The 18,947-nt window shown below is 39.6% G+C and overlaps 1 protein-coding gene across 7 annotated transcripts in view; it reads left to right on the top strand.

The window, feature by feature from the left end:
• KDM4C (lysine demethylase 4C) overlaps nucleotides 1-18,947 on the top strand; it is a 420,634-nt gene that overhangs the window by 337,509 nt on the left and 64,178 nt on the right. For 5 of the 7 annotated variants that reach the window (XM_063696408.1, XM_031014365.3, XM_055350578.2 and 2 more), the window contains 2 exons: nucleotides 11,935-12,120; nucleotides 13,654-13,752. In XM_063696408.1, the coding sequence (XP_063552478.1) occupies nucleotides 11,935-12,120; nucleotides 13,654-13,752 (285 nt within the window). Of the gene's footprint in view, nucleotides 1-11,934; nucleotides 12,121-13,653; nucleotides 13,753-18,947 lie in introns of those variants that run through there. The other 2 variants (XM_055350581.2, XM_063696409.1) reach the window with 1 other exon arrangement.

The raw sequence follows: 18,947 nt of genomic DNA, 5'->3' as shown, positions 1-18,947 counted from the left end.
GGCAGGCCTGACCAGGGAACCTGGTAGAGATTAGATCGAGAAGAAGGAAGAAGAGTTGGTGATGCTTGTCCTGACACAGGTCTCAGACCCTGGGCTCAGCACATGCTTCTCTGCGCTGTTTCCTGAAGTGTTATTTGTTTAACGTCACTTACTTTTTGTCCCTTTTTCATATATACCCCTGATAACTGGGGTGATCTGATTTTTTTGTCCCATGTGGATCTTATACCCAAGCTCTTTGGCCTTTTGCATTGGCAAACTGAAAAGAACTGATGTATTATTACATTGTGTTGTGAATCTTATACCCAAGCTCTTTGGCCTTTTGTGTTGGCAAACTGAAAAGAACTGGTGTATTATTACATTCTGCTGTTTCTTTTTTCTTCTTCTTCTTCATCTTTGAAAGAAAATAGTAGGAATGACCGTGTTTGTGATGCCTCTTTTTGTTTAGAGAGCACTTCTGTATCCATTATTCCGTTAATCACCACAGTAATCCTCTGAAGTACAGCTGTGGAACCTGAGGCTCAGAGGGACATGGTAACCTGCATCTTAGTGGGAGAGCTGGGACTCCTATGCACTCTCCTTTACTCTGCCAGGTGGGGGTAAGGGTATTGAGTTAGCCTGAAAATCTGCTTTGATGGCAGTATCATGAACCGCAAGTGTTACCTTTATTACAAAAAACTAGAGGCCTTGAACTCTTCTTTCTCTGTCCTCATTTTGCATTAATCTGACCAGGGCTGTTTGGATAGGATTCCAGAGAAAGATGTTTCTCTTCATAATTTATCATTGAAAACTACCACTTTGGCCTCACAGTTGAAGCAGTAAAATATATATGTACCTACACTTAGAAGCACTTTGTCTTTTACCGCCGTGAAGCTTGCTGGGCACTTCTTTTGTGGGCTTCTTATTGATACATAGGCACCCATAGAGAAATGGAGATGTAGGAATTCCAGGATGGACTGGGTAATCTTCATCTTTCACAAAAGTCCTGGAGATGATAGAAGACCACACTTTAGTTTTATGATTGCCAGTGAGCCAGAACATAAGCGGTACACGTCTTTTAGAGTATGAACGTGTTCTTGCACACATCTGCTTGGGTAACTGACTGTTCTGTTTGAAGAGATCTCACAGAAATGGAATTTTTAAACATTGAGAAGATTCCATTAAGAAATAGAGGGAGAATGGAAAGTGCATTATAAAAGCCATGCCAAGAATAGGTAAAGTGTGGCCTAGCATCCACAAAATATTTACTTTTCATTGAAATGAACTTTTAAAAGTTAATGTTCTCACTCTTTGGCTAAAGAGTTAATTGCTGGGCTTGTCCAATATCTGTTTGGAGTCAGTCATCCAATTTTTCATGACAGAAAAAAAAACATTGTAGGTAATGTAGATGGGGTGGTGTTACTTCCATGAAGAAAATGTGCATGTTTGAATTTACCTTACTCCTCTGTTGTGGCCACCCCTCTTTTGAGGACCTGTTAATGGCTAACAGGAAACACAGGAAAATGAAGGGTGGAGCATGGTGTTGTTGATTCATTGTGAGAGTGAATCTGCCAGTTCTGAGTCTGCAACAATGTGACGAATAAAATAGCTCTAAAGATAATCAGGGTTTATGCTCCATCTTTTTTCATTATTATTATAAAAATAATAAAATAACAACACGAAAAAAGAAAACGGAAAACTCAAGCCTCCCCTAATTACACCATGATGTTCTTCATTTTTGCTTATTCATTTTATCTCTGTTCACATGTGTGCGTGGTTATTGTTACTGTATTCACGTAACTTATAATCCAAGCTTCTCACTTGGCATTGGATGGTCCGCATTTTTCATTGTTCTTCATCTGGTTTGTGTGTGTGTGTGTCCTGGACTCCTTTGGCAGTTTTTGGTAAAGCGTATGGACCTCTTGTCAGAAAAATACTTTTTAGTATTTAAAATATACAGGATTACAGAGGAAACAATTATGTTAAAGTACAGTTATTAAAATATTATAAAAATCAGTTTGTACTATAGCAATCTATTAATGCATTAAGTACTTAGTTGTATAATGTCTAAGTAATTATAAGCATAAATATTTTGAAACTGTCTGTGGATCTAAAGGTAGAGGGGAGGGAAGTTAAGGAATTTCATGCCCCGTGACTGGTATTATCTAGGTGAAGGAAGAGGCATGACTGTCTTTAGAACGTGAGGACTTTGGTTCTGGTTGAAGAGAGGTAATGTTTTAAAACAGATTTATTGAAGGATAAGGGTAGCATTATTTACCTTTTACTGTGTATCAGGTACTGTGCTAAACCTCTTATGTATGCTATTTTTTTAAGGGCAGCTTCATGAGGAATAGGTGCTGTTACCATCTTTACCTATCCAGTGAAGCAACTAAGCTTGGAGAAGTGACCCATTGTTCTAATCACAAATAGATCACTGCAGAAATATTGGCCATTTACTTGTCCTCAAAGGAAGTCGGCCTGAATAATCCGGAAGCAGTATCCTGATGAGTAATACAGTGCAAAGCCACATGGTGGCAGGGTTAGGATTCAGGCTTTAAAAGTGCCTGTTTTACTACCTTTTGTCCATTCCTTAAGTTGGGAAAGGTAAAAGGAATTTCTTTTTTTAATTTAATTTTATTATTATTATACTTTAAGTTTTAGGGTACATGTGCACAACAATGAGAACACATGGACACAGGAAGGGTAAAAGGAGTTTCTAAGTGACCTTAAGGGCCACTTGAGATTGGAAACCCCAAATTTATCTCATCTAGAAGACAAATCTACAAACTCACTGCTGCATGATTTTTCTCTTGTAGCAACCATCTCAGATACTTACGTAGAGGAAGGTGGTGGTTGGGGGCTACAGGAAAAGGGATGGGCTCTGGACTGGACAGCCTGTGTCCATGCGGAGGAACCCTATACTGAGTTAACTCTTCTCACAGCCGCAGTTGTCTCCCCTGAAAAGGTGCTTCCTCTGAAAGGTCACCCGGGATATGTCTGCACTGCACTGATTGACTTTATAGCTTTTCATCACTGCTTCCTCAGTTTTATTTGGAGACACAGTGTGTGGGTATTTCAACTCAATCATAAATTTCCTCAGCGTGGGCTGCTGCTAGCATAATTGAAAGACAAGAGGCAAAGAGGTTGTGGCGGGTCACAGACAGAACAATTCATGGGTGACAGTTTCTAATAAGGGTCAGATGCACTCAGGGGCCTTGGGATAGCTTCTGGTGTTCAGAAAAGGAAGAATACCCCAGCGTAGCAGCTTGTGTAGTTATCAAAGAAAAATGATGAGATCTTTTTATTGTTCCTTTTCCCAACCACTCTAACCAAGGTAAGTGTATATAGCAGGAATATCTACAAAGGTTCATCTAAACTGTTAAAAAATGCCTGGGGGAAGTTGGACAGGATAGAGGTGCTTGAAACTCACTTGTGGGACACAATTTCTTCATTGCACATCCGTGAATCAGAGATACCTTTACTGTTCCACCCCGGTCCTCATAAATGAATGTGTTTCAATAAACATACATGAAACAGAGATTTGAGGAACTATACACTACTCTCTGAAAAAAACATCAGCAAACCACAGCTGCACCCTTTCATGCTGTTGGATATTTGTACTGCCCAAGAACAAATCTTGCTAAGGATAGTTAGTTCTTATTTTTGATTTATCCTGTTGTTTCTTTTCTCAGATACCTTTAGGCCTTCAGGCCCAAGGCCAAAAATGAATAGAAAATGTGTACTAGTCCTTGCTTCCGTAATGCCAATAGCAAATCATACCTGATATTCATAATAAACAAAGATCTTTTTTTTTTTTTTCTTGTTCTTGGAGCAATAGAGAGCTTGTAAGCCAGCCTTCCTAAATTGTGCCATATGGGAAAATTATTTGTCCTTTAATTTAACTAATGTGAATTCAATCATTAAAATATTATAGTTTCCAACATTAATTCAGAGAGATCTAAAACTGGGTAAGTTGAATAGAGTTAAGGAGTTCTTCTAAGTAATAAGTAATTAAACGAGTCTGGGTAGATTTTTATAGGGTGGAGAGCATACACATCAGTGACTCTAGCAGGGTACAGTTGTATCAGAAGGGACAGTGACTTTTGTTAACCAAATAATTCAGTAATTCTGAGTTCAACTAATAAATGCTTTATCCAATGAGAGTAAGGATTTGTGTAAACAGTAATTTCAAATAATGGAATTTCCTTTAGGAAATAGGTGCTCTTTAATAGGAACATAAAAAGAAATAAAAATGCAAATACAGAAGTACTTAGAAAACACCTATTTTGTGGTTTAGGAGGCTTTCTTTCCCCACCCATCAGCTGAAAGATGTTTGGTGGCACTTAATGAGTATTCAGAATAAAGCTCTCTGTATGCTATAATTGTGTGCCCCTTTTGCTCTTTAAATTTGAAATAAAGGATGGAACCCAAACAGGCTATGAGAGAAATAAAAATGGTAAGTGATTGATTTTTTTTCAACATACATAACAATTGCTTATTTTGTGATTAATCAGCAAATGCTGCTGTGTGCTATCAGCGAAGTGCTTCTTTCAACATGAGATTGTAATGTTGCCTTTAATATTTAATTTCTTTGTAAATGCTGCTTTTATGTGTGCATTTTCTGCACAGCACAGGTAGTTAAGTGCAGAGGGGAAGCACTATTTTCTGCTAAGAGGGGTCTAGGAAAAAAGGGCAGGAAGCATCCAGAGGCTGGCTTGTTTCACCCACAGCCTTCTCACCCGTTCACTTCTATCTGTTTGGGCCATGTTAGTTTTGCAGTTTCAGTGACTTGGCCTTATTCCTGTGCCAAGCTAGAATTCCCAACCAGGTCAGACTGTGAAGTCAGACAGACAACTATGAAATACTACATATTCCCTACCTGGGAGACTAGAGGAGTATGGCAGTTGGTCAAGGTACTCCCCAGACACTTAGCTCGTATACTGTGACAGGTGCCTTTAATAAAAAGGCAGCTTAGAATTTGTCCAACTCTAAAGGAGCAAAAGATGGACAAAGAGACGTGCCTGACCAACAGGCATTTCCAGCTAAAGATCATGCTGATTTTCTGGGTGGGGTGGTCTGTAGAATTGCTTGATTGCCTGAGGTTTAACCCAGAGCCCCTCAGAGAATTGTAATAAAATGGTAGTCCTAATTTCCACCTAAAAATTAGCTGCTACTACTAAGCGATCATGAGTCTCTCACCTGGGCAAGTGAAGTTTGTGCCAGAGTACAGTCCAAGGCCTTTCAGGATCCCACCTTTTCAGCCTGCCATCCCTTGGCTGTGCTCCTACTTCCTGACTCCATTTTGCTCATGTTTTTTCACCTCTGAGCTTTATTACTTCCATCTAGAATGTTTTTCCTCCTTCTTCATCGCACTCCCACATGCAGTGGCTGAAGCCTGCTAGTCCTTCAGGATAAGCTCACAGTCTACTTCTTCTTAGTGGCTTTCTTATTCCTTTAAAACCCTGCTGGGTAGCTTCTCTGAGCCATGAGGCAGGCCCTGGGTCCCTGCAGCTGCAGTCTCAGCCAGCGTGCAGCATGTCTGCCAATAACCCTCCAGTGCAGAGTCTGACCTGGTGCTGACGCACTGCACATAGCATCTAAACTCCGAGAAATTAATTACAGAAAACTTTGAGAGAAACCCTGTTTTTGCTTTATTGTGCATTCTTGGGAGCCATCAGGATGGAACTCATCCAGCTGTGTCTGGTCTCGGTAACTCTTGGCCTTCAGTTCAGAGTGGTGCAGAGGTGAGCTGCCTACACTCTCCTGCCACATCATGGGCTCCTCCATGACCTGAGTCATCAAAGTAGAGTCATACCTGCTTCCTTGTCCTGTATTTGGTGCCCCGCAGGTAGCTGTCATGAAGTTCATCTTCTCCTGCCCCTCTTCTAGATCTGCTCAGTAGAATGGTTTGAGGGCTGGGTGGAGGTAGGTAACCAGGTGAGGCTCACATGCTGCCTCACCTTGCCCTGCCAGTCCAATCATCTCTTAAATCTAGCAGTGCTTTATCTTTCCTATTGTGATTATGGCTGTAAAGCTTTTGTTATAGCTGTTTTTTATACCAAATTAAGTTCCTTAAATACAAGGATTGTATATCTTTTTCATTTTTTCGTCTGCGTTTGCATTTTGCAAAATGATCTTACATAGAAGATATTTAGTAAGTATTGAAATGGCTGAAAGAATGAATTAATACATTATATGCATTAAGGGAACATTCATATGGTTAATGGCTGTTTATGTGTACAGTCAGTGTTCTGCTACTTGGCTTAAAAGGTGCTTCCGAAAGGATTCTTACTTGATCTTCCTTGTAATGTATCTGTTGATCCAAAATAAAACAAAGTATGACTGTGCTGTTGGTGTAGTACTTTTCACAAATCATTTGTTAATTTGTCTGTTTGTGTCTGAAATGCCTTGGCCTTTCCAGTTCTAGAATTCTTTTGTGATTTTTATTTAACATTTTATCGGTGCCAACAGTGACTCATTAGCCTTATTTTGAATACATGTAACCTTATATCTGATCCCTGGCCACCTCTGTCCATTTTTTTAGCTCTGTCTCTTGACCTAGCTGAGCTCATCCCACTGGCCTTTCCCTGCTACTTGACTTTTCTTAGCTTTCTCACCTTTTGCAGGGTGAATCTCACCAAACAAAAAGCCATGAGATAAATGGCTTCTGATACCTTATTTATGATAAGGATTTAATTCAACACACTTGGCATTATGAGCCATTTATTTTAATGCTCTGAACTTGGAGTGCATAAGAAATAACTTTTGGGGAAGAGAGACAGAGGACTTATCATGTTATGACCAGTTGCCCAAGTAAATAGGATTTGTTTTATCGTATCACTCATATGTGGGTGAGGCTGCATATTAATTGCTGCCTCTCACAAAACAGCCCAAACCCTGTGGTGTCAGTGCACTGGGGACTTTGCTTTTCAGTGTCCTCCATTTCCTTCCCTCCCCAGCCACTCTTTAGCTGACTAGATAAATTGATTTCTCTTTATTAATCTACTCTCTCTTCTCCTTTTGAATCTCACTCTGAAATGGCAGTTGTTCCATTCTGCATTTTATTGTGGCTAGACTATCCTCTTTACTGTAGAACTCAGACTTCCCCCAGTGCTAGCCAGTATTGACACATGAGTGATTGACTTAATGAATACTAATGAGCAGAACATAAATCTTACAGGTAGGGTTAAAAATCAAAGGATTCTATTACGAACCCTGTATTTAAGGACTTGGAGCAAACTGAAGGTTTTAGCCTCAGTCCTCTGACTTGCCTGCAGCAATAGTGATGTCCGTCGAGCCAAACATTGTTCCCTGTTTGAGCTGGGAGTGTTAACTTGCTGTGTGGTGCTTAGAAAAAGTGTCCTTAGAGGGCAGAAGGAGAAAGAAATTAGCTAATGTATCATTATCATTAGCCTGTGACTTAATCAGGAAACAACAATTAAAAAGCATTCACACCTGTTTTGGAATTACCTGCTTGTTTGTGTAAGAAAAAAGAATCATAAAACTAGCAAAACAAAACAATAAAAAATCAGAAGTCATATTAACAGGAAAAAGGGGGAAGGAGATGTGCTTTGAACCTCCAGCTCCTTCACAGTTCATCATTTCTTGATGCCCTTTGCCAAGCTGGATGCTCAAGGAAATCTGATGATATACAAAGCCTCATTGCCAGATACTTCATTACTTCCTCAATCCATTAGTAGCCTTAATGGCCTATGCCACTGGAATAAGTATGGACATCCAGTCCCCCAAGAAAGTACAGTGCTGTATAAATCACACCTGCCTGAGGATTCTCTCAGCCCTTGACACTGAAGAATAGGTGAAAAAAAATCATTGCACTTCCTTAACTCCCTTGTACTAGAAGCTGTCGGCATGAGTGATACCTTTTCACTTTTTAACCCTGTAGCCTCTTGGTTCTCAAAGTGTGAGCTGTGGATCAACAGCATCAGTATCACTGGGAACTTGTTAGAAATGCAAATTCAGTGGCCCTGCCAAGATGTGCTGGAATCCTGGGGCGGAAGAGAGCCACTTCTGTTCTTGTCATCAGCCTTGCCAGAACTGTCCTGTCAGAGATACCCACTAACAGCTTTTGGCTGGGTGATCAGCTCCCTGGAGTCCAGTGATCTCTAACCTTCTTTCATTCCCCTCCCTGCAGAACATACACTTTTCAATTTTCAATTTTTTCAATTTTATTTTTTAATTTTTATTTTTTAATGTATATTTTTATACAGAAACTCCATTTATCTTGAGGAGTTTGGGGTTGATTCAAGGTTTTTTCTACTTCCCTCTCTAGCCTTGACTCTCAGATGAGACAGGAGCGCTGCCCTGGCATATTATTTACTTTAATTTTCTAGTAATTCTCATGGCTTTATTCTGAAGGCAAAATCAAGGCCGGGTGTGGCGTGATGGCTCGTGCCTGTAATCCCAACACTTTGGAAGGCCAAAGCAGGCAAATTGCTTGAGCTCAGGATTTTGAAATCCAGACTGGGCAGCATGGCAAAACCCTGTCTCTAATATAAAATTTACAAAGAATTGTCAGTGTCTCAGTAGGTTAGGGATACAGAAAACATTAACTAGCCTACCTAACCTACAGTAGTGTTTATCAAATCTCAGTATGCATAAAGATTTTTTTTTCCTTTTTTTGAGACAGAGTCTCACTCTGTTACCCAGGCTGGAGTGCAATGCCGTGATTTTGGCTTACTGCAACCTCTGCCTCCTGGGTTCAAGCGACTCTCCTGCCTCAGCCGCCCGAGTAGCTGGGATTACAGGTGCTCACCACAACTCCTGGCTAATTTTTGTATTTTTAGTAGAGACGGGGTTTTGCCGTGTTGGCCAGGCTGGTCTTGAACTCCTGACCTCAAGTGATCCACCTGCCTCAGCCTCCCAAAGTACTGGCATTATAGGCGTGAGCCACCACTCTCAGCCTAAAGATCTTTAGAAACATCATGTTAAAAACATTCTGAGTGGCACTGTTTTTAAAATAATTACCTCATGTTGACCCAGGGTTTCTGCTGCTTTTAATTATGGATTCTTCCTTTTTTTCTTTCTTTTTTCTTTTCTTTTCTTTTTTTTATTGTGGATACTTGGTTTGGGGTGGCTCTGAGGCTTTGGGGCTGAGAATTATTCTTACTCCTTTGGTATCCTTTGCCTAAAGGATATTCTTTGCCAAACACTTATTTTGCATTAGTTCTTATCTACTTCGGTTTCTCTGTTGGTTTAGTTCCACCTGTTTCCCATGGTCTAGGAATTCCATACATGTTCTGGTCCTCTGATGGCACTGTCTCTTGTTTGTCATTGCTATTTTGGCTTCATCCTTTTTCCTATATAGTTACGTAGGGGTTGGGCCTGGATAGATGGTAGCAGGGATTGAGTGTACCATCTTTATCCAGTTTGTCTTTGCTTTTCTTAAAGCTTTCTTCCCTCTGTTGTCCCCAGGCATGATTCATTAATTGTACCATGCCTATTCATGTTATTCTAGTGCCAGGTAGCATTTCGTTCACTTCTTTCATAGCATGTATTTCGTTGTAACATTCTTAAGTGCACATAGATGTCTTTAACCTACTAGATTCCATTCTGTAGCCCAGGTATCTTTAGGCATCAAATTCCAGAGATTTTTCTGCCAGGGTGGAAAAAAAACCATTTTAGCAAAAAGCGAATGAAAATGGGGGTCTGAAATACTGTGTTAACTGTCTTACAGGATGCGTTCACAACGGCTCCCCTCATAGGTTTTATGGGGTTCTCTGTCTCTGCAAGAACCTGTGTGATGTTTAAGTGTTCTCAACTCTGAATAAACATCTTGCAAAGCATTGAGTTATAATAGTTTACTGTTAGGTTTACTTCCTAAGGAAACTGTGGTTCTGTCCTTAGAAGTCACCACTTCTGGTCCTCCTGGAATAGGGCAAGTCCCTCCTTAGGTTCCAAAGATTGAATCCTCTCTGGGCTTGAGTGTATTCTGTCTTCTTATGCCTTTTTGGTGAGTCTCAGTTTAATGAAGTTAATGGTGATGGAGGTTGGGAGATACCAATGCTTTAATTAGCTAAGTCACAACACTGTCCTACTCTTAAAAGATCTTAAGAAAATAAGACATAATTTCACCTTTCATATACCTGTCAATATCTTAACTTATTCAAACACTGACCTCTATGTTGTATAATCAGATTCTTGAAAGATTGAAAATGCCCGGGGCTCCTGATAGGAGTTTTTGCTTTTGTATCTGCCATCACATTTCAAATAATTGGAACTGACAAAAAGATACCAAAATACTAAAAATTATGAAAAATGTAATGAAACTGATAGCATGGATTGTCAAAGAGATACCAAGACAGAATATTAGATAATGCTCTTAGGCAGATTGTGATGTCTTTTTAGTTTTATGGTTCTGTGTATTTGTGTGTGTATATATGTGTGTGTGATTTTTTAATCAGTTAAGCCACATCCTCAACCTCCACTTAAAAATGCTTAATTGTACATTGAATCTAGATGTATAAGGAAATCACATAAGTACTTAATGTATAGGGTCCTTATGGGGACTAGTGAGAAGTAACACTTAGACCATGAAGGGCCTTTTACAAACTTGGCTCTTGCACCTCATGGTTTTCCCTTTTTCTTTTTTTTTTGGAGTGACTTGGAGATAAAGAGAAACCTTTAATTATATGAAGGATATTAAGTACGGTGGTGGTGACATGAGATTCATGTTGTAAAGAATCACTCTGGCAGCTTTGGGGAAGACAAATGGAGATAGAATGAAATAAAGGATGGAGATACACATTGGGAATCCATTATGATGCTGGGCAAGACACCGTGGGCAGAGGCAGTGGCAGTTGGTATAGACGGTAGGCAGAGATCAGAGTAGGATTGAGGGACAGAATCTAAAAGATTAAGTCACCGATCAGATGTGAGGACACGAAGAGTTAGAAGTTAAATGCACATTGATTCTTGCAAGTCTCTGATAAAATATTAGTCTTCAAAAGGGCTTGAGTTTAAGTACCTTTATTGTCCCAGAAAAGAAAATCTATCTATAAAAGAAGAGCACCAACATTTGATCAGATTTCAGACCTTTTTTACTCTTCAGAATGAAAATTTGAGCTTTTGATCATTGTTTCTTCTGCTTTCCAGACCTAACCCTATGTTTTTCCACAACCATTTTTTCCTAACCCTCATGTATTAGTTCACAACTTAACATTTAGTGAAGTTGTTTTTCTCTATCTCTCATAACAAATGTACTGATAATGTTTAGGGCTAATTGTATGCAATTTACTTTTCGAATTGTGGTAATCATTATTGCTGTTTTTATTTTCATCTTCTCTTCCCCAGGCATCATCAGCTATAGATATTCAACCAAATTATGCCCTTTGGGGTGATTTTCAATTTTCTCACTTTGGGAGGCATATTTTTTTTGTCAGTCATGAAGGGTTCAGATTTGGATTATTAAACGCTAGTTTCCACATTGGACCATTTAACACTTTACATTTCCTTGTCTTTGGAAAACTTAACTTGCCCCTATGCCGTTTGGGTGTTTTTGAAGACCACATCTGATTTAGGAAAGAATGACCTGTCCTCCAAACCCATATTCTACTTCTTGATGCACAGAAAGACCTGTCATACAGGAGGGTAAAACAGAAGTAGCTTCACCATTCATGGATTATTTATAGGAGCACCTCTGGGGTCTTTTCCCGAGCTCTGTGCCTGCAGGAGTATGTGCGAAAGTGTTTGGCTTTCCTTGCTACAGGAAATAGTTAAACATATGTCTGGCAGTCTGTGACTGTAGCAGTGTGTTTCCTTTAAAGAAAGTAGATTACATTGCCACAGATGCTGTCACCACTAGGGCCCCTGGAGGGGTCAGGACTTGTTGATGTAATCAGTTTTTTTTTTTCTTCTCTAGTAGCTATTGTTCTGTAAATTGTGGGAACTGACTGGGTTACAGAATGTGAATTGATGTTCTTCTCTGTTTTAACCTTCCAGAAATGCATCTTCTGCAGACACCGGGTTAAGAGGGTCTCTGGAGCCTGCATCCAGTGTTCCTACGGTCGCTGCCCGGCCTCCTTCCATGTCACTTGTGCCCATGCTGCTGGGGTACTCATGGAGCCTGATGATTGGCCTTATGTGGTGAACATTACATGCTTTCGACATAAGGTCAACCCCAATGTGGTAAGATGTGCCCTCCCTTCCTCAGTGCTAAGACCGTGTCTGGATTTTCTCCTGTTTTAGACTACCTCCCAGACATAATGTGCTTTATTCTGTAATATTACTCATTGTTGACATGTCTAGACCGTGACTTCCTTGAGGGTAGGGATTGTGCACTATTATTTACTGGTATTTGCCTAGGACCTGTCAAGTGTCTGGTGCACGCTAGGCACAATAAATCTGTCTGAGTTGAATGAGTGAATGAACAGATGAATGCAGAAAACTCTTCATGCCTGTTCTGGTGTTGGATCTGTACACAGGGCTGCTGAGCTTGGTTGTACACATTGTGCACTGCACATATCCAGGATGAGAGTGAAACCATTTCTGCGAGGGGATCACCACCTGAGATTATGTAGTGAACAGTCTATGAAACTGTACACTGTGGTCTTGGGCTGTTATTTTATCTCTTTTAGAAGAAACAAAGAGCAGCAGCACAGTAAAGGAAGAGGTAGGATGGCCAGGAGCTTTTGGGACTTTGCTGCCTAAAATGGCATATGTGAGGGACAGCCTGGGGCCCTGGAAGGAGTGAGGATAATCTCATAGAAAAAAATAGAAAAGTAGAGGAGAAATATAGAGAACAATTTTTTTGAGCTTATTTCTGGGAAAAGTGTTTGCAACCAAATAATATGAATTTAGCCATATTTCTGTTGACCTGTCCTTGTCAAATGAAATCTTTCCTGTGTTTTAAATGCTTAGAAATATTATGACAGTGTAGAGATAGTTGATATGTCTTTGTTAGCTTTCCAGTTCACCATGATTGTTTTTGGCTACCAAATAGGAGGCTAAAGCATTGTCTAGATGCTCAGCTCTGCTAACTTGCCACACTTTGTTTGCCCTGAGAGACTTGGCCACAGGCTATTAGCAGCCTAACATGCTTGTCCTATATGTCCCTAATAACCTCTTGTGAGCAGCCTGCCAAGTCGTCAGCATTGGCTTGTGGAGTCACACACAGCAAATCTCCCAGCTCTTTGTAATGCTTTCAGCAATTTCCATTGACATCTTGAGAGATATTTGATGTTTGTGGGCTGGGGATCTGTGCAGATGTGAGTGAATGCTTAAATGTACAAAATGATGTCACCAACTGTCACATCTATTTTATTTGTCTTATTTTTTCATTGTTTCAGGTTCCAAGTTGCATATTCATTCATGCCTTTTCCATAGTTTCTTGAGTTGATGTCCTTTTGCTAAGAATAGTATTATGTATCCAGTAGAAAATACATTTTAGCAACTTTTAAAAATACATAGTAATAACACCTTACATGACTGTGGTGCCTTGCCCTTAACAGTGTGCAGTCAATAGGATGACCTCATTAGAGGATGTATATGAATGCGTTTTGAGATGTGAACAAGGTCATGACCTCTGAAGTCAGAGTAGTTGGTGTTCACACTTAGATTCTGCCAGTAACAGATTGTGCAACCCTGTGCAAGTTCTTATTTCTGAGCCTCAGCTTCCTCATCTATAAAACATGGTATCCCACCTCACCATGTTGTTTTCAGTTCACAGCACAGAGTAAGCACTCAAAAAATGAAAGTTGTATTGCTACTACTACTTCTGCTGCTGCTGCTGGTGCTACAATCTTATGTGAACTGGGCCACGTGAGTAGTGCTTTTCCTGTTTCGAGGATAAGAAACCTAAGTTCAGAGAGGTTTAATTCCTTGCCCAAATAGATGCAGATAATGAGTGGCAGGTGCTGGAATGTAAATGCCTTTTTAGCTCGTACTCTATTATTTGGTGAATTCCAAACCCCAAACCTCAAATGGTGCTAGAGGTGTTCATCTGAAGCTTTGCTTGGGATCATACATTATCGTTTTAATATTCCAAAGCCCTGTGGTTACTGATGACTATATTGAAGTTGCTATTAAAGAGATCCAGGTGTTTAATCAGGACCTCATTCCTCTTAACTCTCATGTGTGGTTCAGTCAAGTTTAGGTTACTAATGTGTTTCCTAAATGATGATGAAAAAGAAAATAGATGACTTTGAGGTGATTTAGAAACTACTATCTCCTACAGATCCACTTTCAGCTTGGTATACTTTGTAAAGACTGGGGAAAACATCATATAATTTACAACATCATGTGAGGCAGCTTTTCCTGATGAGGGAAAAATTTTAGTGTTCTTAAATTGCCTTTGCTACATTTTCTAGGGGGAAGCACTGTTAGCCCTGTATTTCCCAAGTATATTTCTAGTAGCTGTTACTTATCCATTCTTCTTCCATTCGACTCCAAGTACGGATTCCTCCCCAAAGTGTTTGGGAACTAACCAGTAGGAATTTATAGAATCTGGCAACTTTGGTTAAGAACATTGTGATTTGCCCCTATTACTTTAAATGTTCTTTCCTTATCAAGCATAGAAAAGTTCAGATTCAATCAAATATTTCTCTTTGTGTAAACTATCAATGCTAAGAGATATGCTTCTTAGAGCAGAAACTGTAGTTTGTCTGTGTTCTCAACCATGCATTGATTATTTGAAAGTAATGGGCAATTGCCGAATCATAGCAGTGAAAACTGTAAAATAAAGTTCAGGCTAACTTGGCAGCCTGGCCCAGTTGTTTTACAGAATAATGGAGGATGCCTGTATGATTTAGGTGAAATGAAGTATAAACCTACTGTTGCTTCAACAGAGTCTCCATTTTTACTCACTTTAGGGTTTTTGATTCCCTAATTTTTTTATTTCTCCCAGTTATTTGCTATAAAGCATCCAAAAGGACCATTTTAAGGAAAATTCAACTATTCCATTAGTGTCATAAATTATTATTTTTTAATTAATATATTTTTAAAATAGTTCTCATTATGTTGTACAGGCTGGTCTCAAACTCTTGAGCTCAAGAGATCCTTTAGCCTCAGCCTCCCAAAGTGCCAGAATTATAGGTGTGATCCACTGTGCCCAGCTAATTATTTTAAATATATGAGCTTATTCATTGTTTGTTGAGCTTTGGATGTAAAATTATTTTGAATAATTGTATAAAATTCATCTGATTTGTTAATACATTATTCCATCAAGCAGTAAGCAGAGTTTATAATTAGAATAGGCAGTGCTTGAAAAAAATAGGGTAAAAATTCTTAAAGATGGAAAAAAGTGTGTCACAGGAAGTACACAGCTGATCCCTGTTATTTCAACCTAAATTTTTAGCATGTGTTAGCCAGCGTTTTTGTTGAACACCTTTGTTGAATGTCACTGCTGTGTTTCAGATGTAAGGTCTCCTTCATGTGTGCACATGAGTGTGTGCTCATCTGTCGGTGTGTGTAGTCATGCTGTCCGCTTCACCACCCTGTGCCATGATTCATTATAACCTAGTTTCTGGCTGTATTTCCAAAGGTTCCACTTGGATATATTCCTAACACAGTTATCTGAATGTTGCACAGATGTTTGTAAGGAAAAGACAACACAATAAATAATAGTTATGAAACTGGAAGCCCTGGAAATGTATTTTTTCTTCAAACAAATAGCTACCTATACACTATATACTTCTGCAAAATATAGCACCACAGGGCCATCTCACACTTGAGTAAACTAGACAGATGCCCTGTGGAAGGGATGCCTGAATAACAGAGGTGAGAAAATGGCATGCAATGTTTTTTCCTGGCAAGTTACTTAGTAAACTTTCATATTAGGTTAGAATAATCTGCATATTTAGTGTAGCAGCACCAGAATCACTTGCACTTTGTTAATTCACTGCAATGAACATGGCCTCTATACATCTTATATGAGGTACATAGTGTTTTTTCTTAATATTCTTTCCTCTAGAAAAGTGTGACATTTAAGTTGTATTCATAGCTTTAGAAACCTTAGAAGTCGTGGCTGTTAACATAGAGACAGATACCTATTTAAAAGAGAGGAAGAACTTTTATAGAGAAAACACTGTATTGGTTAATTTATGTGATTTTGTGTATTTTTCCTTTAGTATTATTGTAGCTAGGTCATAAGGACAGAAAGTATTTGTTGTTGTTGTTGTTGTTGTTGTCTTTTTATTTCTATCAACTAGCACTTGGCTATCCATAGGAGCAGCTTGGTATAAATTTGTTAAAATAATTATCCGATGCTAGGGAGTGGGATTAGTGGAGAAGAACGAGAACTAGTATTTATTGAGCATCTTTTATGTCAAGTGTGTGTTAGGTATTTCACATATGCACCTTATTCAGAGCAGTGTTTTTTGTGTGCATAATGGAAAGCAGGGTGGGTAGGGTGGCTTCTGTTTTGGCACCTCCCGTTCTAGAAACTTGTCTAGGATCTTGTTATTCCACCATCTGGCCGTCTTCCATGTGTCTTCTAACACTCATCTCAGTAATACAACTGAGTCCTTGCTCAGCACTTACTGAATGCTTTTTTGTTTTTTATTTTTTTTTGGGACAGGGTCTTACTCTGTTACCCAGGCTGAAGCGCAGTGGCATGATCTCGACTCACTGCAACCTCTGTTTCCTGGGCTCAAGTGATCCTCCCACCTTTGCCTCCCAAGTAGCTGGGACTGCAGGTGTGCACCCCCATGTCCTGCTAATTTTTGTATTATTTGTAGAGACTGGGTTTTACCATGTTGCACAGGCTGGTCTCGAACTTTTGGACTCGAGCGATCCAACTGCCTTGGCCTCCCAAAGTGCTGGGATAACAGGCATGAGCCACCGCGCCCAGCCTGAATGCTTTTCCAGCCTCTGGGTCTTTAGGCCAGCTCCCAGGCCAGTTTTATTGCAACTCCTTCCTGTCCTCATGAGGCAGGGGCTTAGGACAGGAGAGGACACCACAATACACAGAATCTGGTGAAGGGCTCAAAGCAAGGGCTCTGTGGGTTAACCTATGACTATATAACTAATCTTGAGGTGATGATGGAGTGGGCTACCTCTCATTGCTAACAACAGTGAAAAATTCTAGCCCTCAACAATGTGGAAAGATGGATGTTTGAGGCTCCCAAATTCTATACCCTAGAATAGTAGTTCTTATCCTGTATTGTATTGTATAGCATATTATGCTTTTAGTGTCTGTTATTGAGAAAATACTTAATGAAAAAAATAAGAATCGGTACACTTTTATGTGAATTTATTAATTGTAAAATGGCAGGCAGTATTTCAGGTTGATTATGGATTGACAGGGAGAGACTCCAAAACATTCACTCCCACTGTAACATTCTCTTTTAATTAGCCAAGGATGCAGAATTGTAGCAGAAGTGGATTTGGTAAATAGGGTAGAAGTGAATGCAGCCTATCATAACAAAACTTCCCCCTGGGTCCTGTTTCCCTAATGGGCATATGCAGTTGTATGTGTGTAGACTGTTGCCAGATCTGAAACTAAAGATATATTTTTGCTGTACCACAGGATTTTATACTTGGGTATCATTCAGGAAAACTGATTATCCATGCTTCTCATTTTAATAAAATTTTTATATACATGAAGATGCCCTAGTTCTTAAACCGAAATCAAGGTCAACAATACTGTATAATCAACTAGGGGAAAAAAGTAGTTCTGTTCCCAGATGGGCACCTGAACAATATCTCTCTCCAACTTTCTAGAATTTTTAGAAAGCCTGTTTCCTCCAGAGCCTACCCCTGATTCTGGTTTATACATTTCAACCCAATTCGTTCCAACAGGATTTTTATTTGGAAGGCCAGAATTACATTTCACCATATACGCATTTCACTATATTGTGCCCCTTGGATGTAAGACGGGTGGTCAGATGATTGTGTTTTTGTAATTAAGCAGCATTCAGCTAATTTATATCAGTGGGTAGGACTTTGCTTAGCTTACTTTATATTACTTGACTCTTTTAAACATCATCATGGTTTGTAGCTTTTTATGAGCCCATTGCGTACCAGTTGACCAAAATTTTCTTCTTGATGTTCTTGCTCCCCTTGGACCTTTTGGAGCCTCTTCTAGGTGACTGCTTTATTTCTAATTTTAAACCACTTTTAAATGGTTTGGCTGTGTCCCCACCCAAAATCTCATCTTGAATTATAACCCCCATGTGTCAAGGGCAGTCCAGGTAGAGGTAATTGGATCATGGTGGCAGTTTGTCTCACAAGATCTGATGGCTTTATAAAGGGCTTTCCCCTTCACTCAGCACTCATTCTCTCTCCTGCTGTCCTGTGAGGAGGTGCCTTCTGCCTGAGGCCTCCCCAGCCATGTGGAACTATGAGGCAATTAAACCTCTTTCCTTTATAAATTACCTAGTCTCAGGCGGTTCTTTATAGCAGCATGAGAATGGACTAATCCACACTTCTAGACATCTTTGAAGCTATCTTTGTTTTTTTCTCAGTGGGAAATGCCAAAGTTATCTTGGTTTCTGTTGTACCAAACTGGGCATCAGTGATTCATCAAAGAGCCCTGGTTCTTTTTTATGGGAGCTCTACTAGAGACCAAATTTGCCATGAAAGGTGCACATTACCATGTTTTGTTTCATTTGAGTGCTGGCTAATTTAGTACTAGAGCCACTTTAGTGACAGAGCAGATAAATAGCATTTTTTTTTCAAATGGTTTAGGGTTCATGTTGATATATCCAATTCTCCTGGCTTTAATAAATTTATTTTTATATTGTTCTAACTTGAGGGCTTATTAATGCAATTTCTCCTTTCCTAAGTGATGCCTAAAGATTTGGACCTGTTTTTCTAAAATTCTCTTAACTCTTCCTGGGTTTGTATGGTTTAGTGGGTGGGAATGAGGTATGGGTTGGGCCTACCACCTTCTCATCCTCTGCGTGCTTGGATCCACAGCCTGATTACGGTGCACATACTCTTCCACAGGGGGCCTCTGCTTTTCAGGTCTCTTTCTTTAAGAGCAAAGTTTACAGTTCTTTTGAAGGCAGTTTCCC

The sequence above is a fragment of the Gorilla gorilla genome, chromosome 13 (genome assembly GCF_029281585.2).
Source record: "Gorilla gorilla gorilla isolate KB3781 chromosome 13, NHGRI_mGorGor1-v2.1_pri, whole genome shotgun sequence".
NCBI classification, from domain to species: domain Eukaryota; kingdom Metazoa; phylum Chordata; class Mammalia; order Primates; family Hominidae; genus Gorilla; species Gorilla gorilla.
Note: the sequence above shows the minus strand (reverse complement) of the source record. Positions and strands in the feature narration are given on the sequence as shown.